The sequence below is a fragment of the Pygoscelis adeliae genome, unplaced genomic scaffold (assembly GCF_000699105.1).
Source record: "Pygoscelis adeliae isolate BGI_AS28 unplaced genomic scaffold, ASM69910v1 Scaffold84, whole genome shotgun sequence".
NCBI classification, from domain to species: domain Eukaryota; kingdom Metazoa; phylum Chordata; class Aves; order Sphenisciformes; family Spheniscidae; genus Pygoscelis; species Pygoscelis adeliae.
In genome coordinates this window covers 4832649-4837927 of record NW_008824754.1, presented here as the reverse complement: position 1 = coordinate 4837927, position 5279 = coordinate 4832649, and the positions used below count along the sequence as shown (strand labels likewise).

The window sequence follows — 5279 nt, the reverse complement described above, 5'->3', positions numbered from 1 at the left end:
TGAGGTGGGGCCACCAGTGGAGTTGGGTGGCTGTGGGACCAGGTATGGTGTCGGGTGGTGTGGGGCCACCAGCAGGGCTGGGTGGCTGTGGGACCAGGTATGGTGTCGGGTGGTGTGGGGCCTGGGTGATGCGGGGTTGGGTGGTGTGGGGCCACCAGCGGGGTTGGGTGGGTGGTGATCCGGGGCGGTGTGGGGTTACTAGGACCACGTATGGAGTTAGGCGGTGCTGGGCCTGGGTGATGCAGGATTGGGTTGGGTGGCGTGAGGCCGCTGCGGGGCTGTACTTGCAGCAGCCTGGGCTTGGGCTGCTCCTGGTGTCCAGCATCTCAGTGAGGAGGGGAAAGGCTGTGGTACCAGTTCCATGTTCATCACTACTGGTCTCACACAGGGTTGGCATCACCTGAGCGCAGCCCCAACTCCATCCCTTCATGCTCCTTCTCTCCATTTACTAGAGCTGAGAAATGCTGTTCCTACAGGGCTCAACGTCAGCCATTGCTTCTTCCAGGAGACTCCCCTGTCCCTGGGATACGGTTAAAGAGATGGAGGGCTCTGGCTCACCCTGGATCTGGGTAATCTTTTAGGATCTCTCTCTGGATGCTCCTTTGCATCCCCTCTGCGATGCCGGGCAGGGTGCCGGGGAGCCCACCACACCGCTCACCATCGGCACAGGCTTAACCCTGTTGATCCGGGACAGAGACCAGCGTCCCCCCACGTGCCCAGAAACACGGTGTCTGTGGGCTAGTTAATGTTGGGTGAAGAGCGTGGGGGAATTTATGGCAGCTCTCATGCCTGGCATCAGGCAGAAGCCACTTGGAATTACACCAGCTTAGCTCTGCCCCAGGGAGGTGCCATTTCCAACCGGTGTCACTGGGGTCTGAGTTAGCTTCCAGGTGTAAAGTGCTCTTTCAGAGAACAAGCTCCATTTTTTTAATACCTGGAAGAAGTTACCAGCCTGGAGGGTGGATGCATGCAAGGCTGATGCCTCTTCACTTCCTTACAGCAAACCTTCATCTATCTGGGAATAGTACCTTGTAGGGGCTGCATGAAATCGTATAGATAATACGTGAAACTTATTTTTTCCTGTAGCGGCAATATATTATGGTCGGTTCAAACTCGGGGACTAGAGACAAGTTCAACAGCAGTAAAGCATTAGGGTTTAGAAGGGTTTTCACTGGAGAAATGAATCCTGTTTATAAATGTTTGAAACATAAATGAGCAAATGCATTTAAAATGGTTTTGATTATTTAGGAAGGCTTGTTCATCCAAGTTTTCTAAAACTGCACATTTTGGGGGAGCAAATTCTCAGCCACGGGGATGCACTGTGTAAAATCCTTAGAGAGAGGAAAAGCTATAGATTCAGCAAACGTTGCATGCTTTTCTCTCAAGAAATGTATGTCAGGCAGATCTTCATTCACATTTTATTTACTGTTTTCTAAAATACATATTAGTTCACAAAAGAGTTACAGGCAGAGAAATGCAACGATTTCTAAATGCGATAGCCCTACAGGCTCTCTATGAAAGTGGTCAGAAATAAAAACCATCTTTTGACACTTTCCAAATAGTATTCATTCAAAAGCGTGGCTTTTAGTGAATTGGGGATCAAATTCTGATCAACGGGAAAATCCTACAGCTAGGAGTAGGAGCAAGAAAATAAGGGAGGGGAATGGCAAGAGGATGAAGAGAAAAGGAATTGTTCCATACAGCCCTCCCCTATAGCTCCTTTTTTTTCTGAATTCATAGGGAAACCATCCCTTGTGTTATTTCCAAGTGAATCTGGGAGCATGATCTGCATATTTATGCTCCAGCCCTCCTCGCACAGAATATCTACGTGACTGCCTGTACTAATTCACATATGAGACTTTTACAGGGAGGGCCACGTATTAGCACTGCTTGCACCCTGCATGTTTGTGTCCATCAAGGTGTGGATACGGGAGTCATTACAGAACGGCAGTTAAATATTTCAAAATACATTGAAATTTTGAGCAGTGACACCAAATTGAAAGGGGTGGGATGAAAATGAAACTCCTCAAAGGCGTCTTCTTCGTAACTTCTCCATTTATCTGTGAAGCATCAGAAGATTCTAGATTTATTTTCCACAGTCTATGGCACAGGCTGAAGGCAATATTTATCACTCCCATCAACCTTACATATGGACCCCACCAGCATTTCCTAGAGTGGGAATAAATCTGATTGATGGCGGGTATTTACTGCCCGTGAACTCACGCAGCAATTTATACTCGGCAACCCAGTTAAAACAGGGGTGACCACAGCAGTGCATGTGTGTGGTGATGTAAAGCACGTGCAAATTGAAGCAAAGCTGTCTGCTCCTGACGAGTTACTAGCGTAACTCTTAGCATGACCAATATTTAAGTTCCATAATAGGAGATTAAAACTGGAAAGGACCAGTGAGTCATTCTAATCACAGCCTCCTTCTGTAGCAAAATCTTTGACTCCATTGTTATCTTGCCGGGTTTTTTTCCTGAACACATCAAGATTCTTTATTCTCTCCCTTCTAAATCCTGGATTTCTCGTTAAGGTGTGAATTCTTCCAGGTCTAACTTTTTACACCTGTTTCTTTTATTGCCCTACCATCACCTGCAGCAACAAACACCCCTCTCACTGACTCCTAATGACCTTTAACAACGGCTGATGAACTAAAGATGTCTTAGTATTTATGTATGGTTTCAGTCCCTTCATTAGAACTGGACATTGTGAGATATTTAAGAGCTATCAAGCCTAAAAACACATAGAGAAATCCATGAGTGATTCTTTCTGGGCTCCGCTGAGATGCTTCGTAATGATCTTTTCGTCATATAAGAAATCCCACTGTGCTATGCCCATGCCCGTATCCGAAAATGCCATTAGACTACAGCTAATAACTTATTTATCATCTGCCCTAACGCCGGTGTTTTTCTGCTCTAACACTATTGATCGCTCTATTCAGTGGCGCTCTCAGCATTTAGGCCATCTAAAAAAAAAGTGCAGGGCTTAGCCTCATTCTGTGCATGAAGGTGTTGAGGGAGGCAGGCGTATGGCAGAATCAGAACAGGAGTTACGCACCGAGATGTGGAAGCAAGCGCCCTTCAGACTTTAAGGGGAAAAACCTCACTAGATCCCTTCCTTGTTCTCGGGCCCTTACAGGAAAAAAATTAGTTTGTTCTGAGAGTGAATATTCCACTCAACAGTGAAATAATTTTTAGACGTTACTGCTAATAAATGCCAAGTGCTTTTCGTGACTAGCGACGGGGTTGTGCTGAACTTAATATGGCTTTGTTTATGTTCGCTTTTCTTTAATTCAGGAAAACTCCTGAGGAGAAGAATCATCAGTGCTGTTGACTGGTAAACAAAACCAAGTTACGCCTCTAGGGCTCAGAAAAAGAAGGTAAACAAAAGCCAGCCCGATAAAAAGGGAACAAATGTTTTGGAGAGAGAACATTCCTATAAACAGGCATTATAACGTAACTCTCAGACTGCAAAATTACGGAGCAGCTATGAATTCAGCTTAGTGTGTAGTTTGAAATAGCAACTGCGTTTGTGTAACATATGTTTGACTGCAATCGCAAGTGATTCACTTACCGCTTATTTCACGTACTCGATTAGCATGCAGAACGACTGTGGCATTATAAATAGTATCTCCTGCTTAAACATGTTTATTCTGCTTCACAATTTAGAGGTACCTCAAGTTTTTCTACTCCTCCCAAAGCCTGTCTTTGCTCCTGTCTTTATACTTGTTGGAAATTTTGCATCTCTTTGCATATAGAAGAGTGATATTTTGCATCTTTCTGCATACTAATAAATGACAAAGATTTGTGGCCAGCTGTACCTTTGCCTGATTTAGTTACCCAAGCACAGATAAATGTGTATTCAAGTGCTCCATCTTTTGCGTAATAGGCAAATGGGTTAAATAGCTCCAGGAGAAGACCCAGGTTCAGTTCTCTCCTCAGTCTGTGGGGATTCAGACCCATATTTCCATGTCAGCAGAATTACCCCAGTTACTGTCCAGGCCAGGTTGGGGCACTCTTCATTTCTTGTTTAGACTGTTAAGAAACTGTGTAACTGCTTTTAGCGTGGGCCCTGCTACAGTCCAAAGAAAAGAAAAGGGGATGAGGGCAAAGGGGAAGAGTAAATGCTCTAGATTAAGCTATGCATAGTGCTTCTGGGGACTCCTCTTAACATGCCTTTCACCAGAAAATGCAATAATGATTCACCTCTCCCAGGGAATATTTTTATTTTGCTGAAACTGAATGGAGCAGTACCGATCCGGAGCTCTAAAGGGCGTAGATCAGACTTCTTCCCCCTTCCAGATGAGATTTAAGTCCACTGCTCTTGCCCTTGGAGAAATTCAAGCTGACAGGAAACAAATTACTACAGATAAGTATTATTTTAGTCCTGACATACAAGAACTCCTGTTACAGATCATTTAAAATCTACTCTCAAGGGCGTGGGCTAAAAAGAAATACTACCAACAGCCCCCAAAAGCTCTGTTAGCATAAATCCAGCAAAGGCATATCTGTTTCAAGGCATAGATTCGGTGAAAGAGGGTTCCTGTATGGTATTTTTACAGATCATAATCATATTACCTGCATAGATCATCACTGTGAATGTCCAACTGGCTGGCAAACTCATGTCAGAAATAAGACTCACACAGGAGTTGCTTTGCTTTATCAGTGGCATGCAGCAACCCCTGGAACAGATTATTCCTGCTTTATAATTCAGGACAGGTATAGGGGAAAAAACATTCCTCCTAATGCAACTACAACTAGAAGAACATGGTGACTCAGGTTGGAATTTAGGCACAGAATCCTGTTTCTACTCCTCAAAATTCACAAAACTTGCCAGGTTTAATGGCTCTGCGAGCTTCAAGCACAGTCAGTGCTTCCTAACAACATGGTCCCACGTATATCATGCTGGTTTAGCACCAAGTCAGACAGGGGAAGTGGTTTGTTACGGGCTGCCAATAGCTGCAGAATGTGCATTTTTACCATCAGCATGCTGATTTGTGTTGTTCATGCAATTACAGCTTGGGACAGTAGAAATATATTTACCTCGCTGTATTTTACAACAGGAACAAAACGCTTCTTTATGCTTGTTCACAGGTCAGCTTAATGTAATGACGGGCTAGTTCCTTTGGGAAACAAGAACGTGAGCAATACTGAGCTTTGCAGCCCCGTGCTAAGAACTTTTGGAAGCACTGAAATTCTCAATGCAAAACTTGGTTGTTGCATTTTCCCTTCTATCTCATTAGAGATAACAGGAAATGTTCCAGAGGGTCTCTCATG

At 44.4% G+C, this 5279-nt stretch overlaps 1 protein-coding gene across 1 annotated transcript in view; it reads right to left on the bottom strand.

The window, feature by feature from the left end:
- Positions 1–5279, bottom strand: part of ALG8 (ALG8, alpha-1,3-glucosyltransferase) — a 28768-nt gene that overhangs the window by 13635 nt on the left and 9854 nt on the right. Inside the window, exon 3 of the mRNA XM_009323485.1 lies at positions 373–374. Coding sequence (XP_009321760.1) covers positions 373–374 — 2 coding nt within the window. The remainder of the gene's footprint in view (positions 1–372; positions 375–5279) is intronic.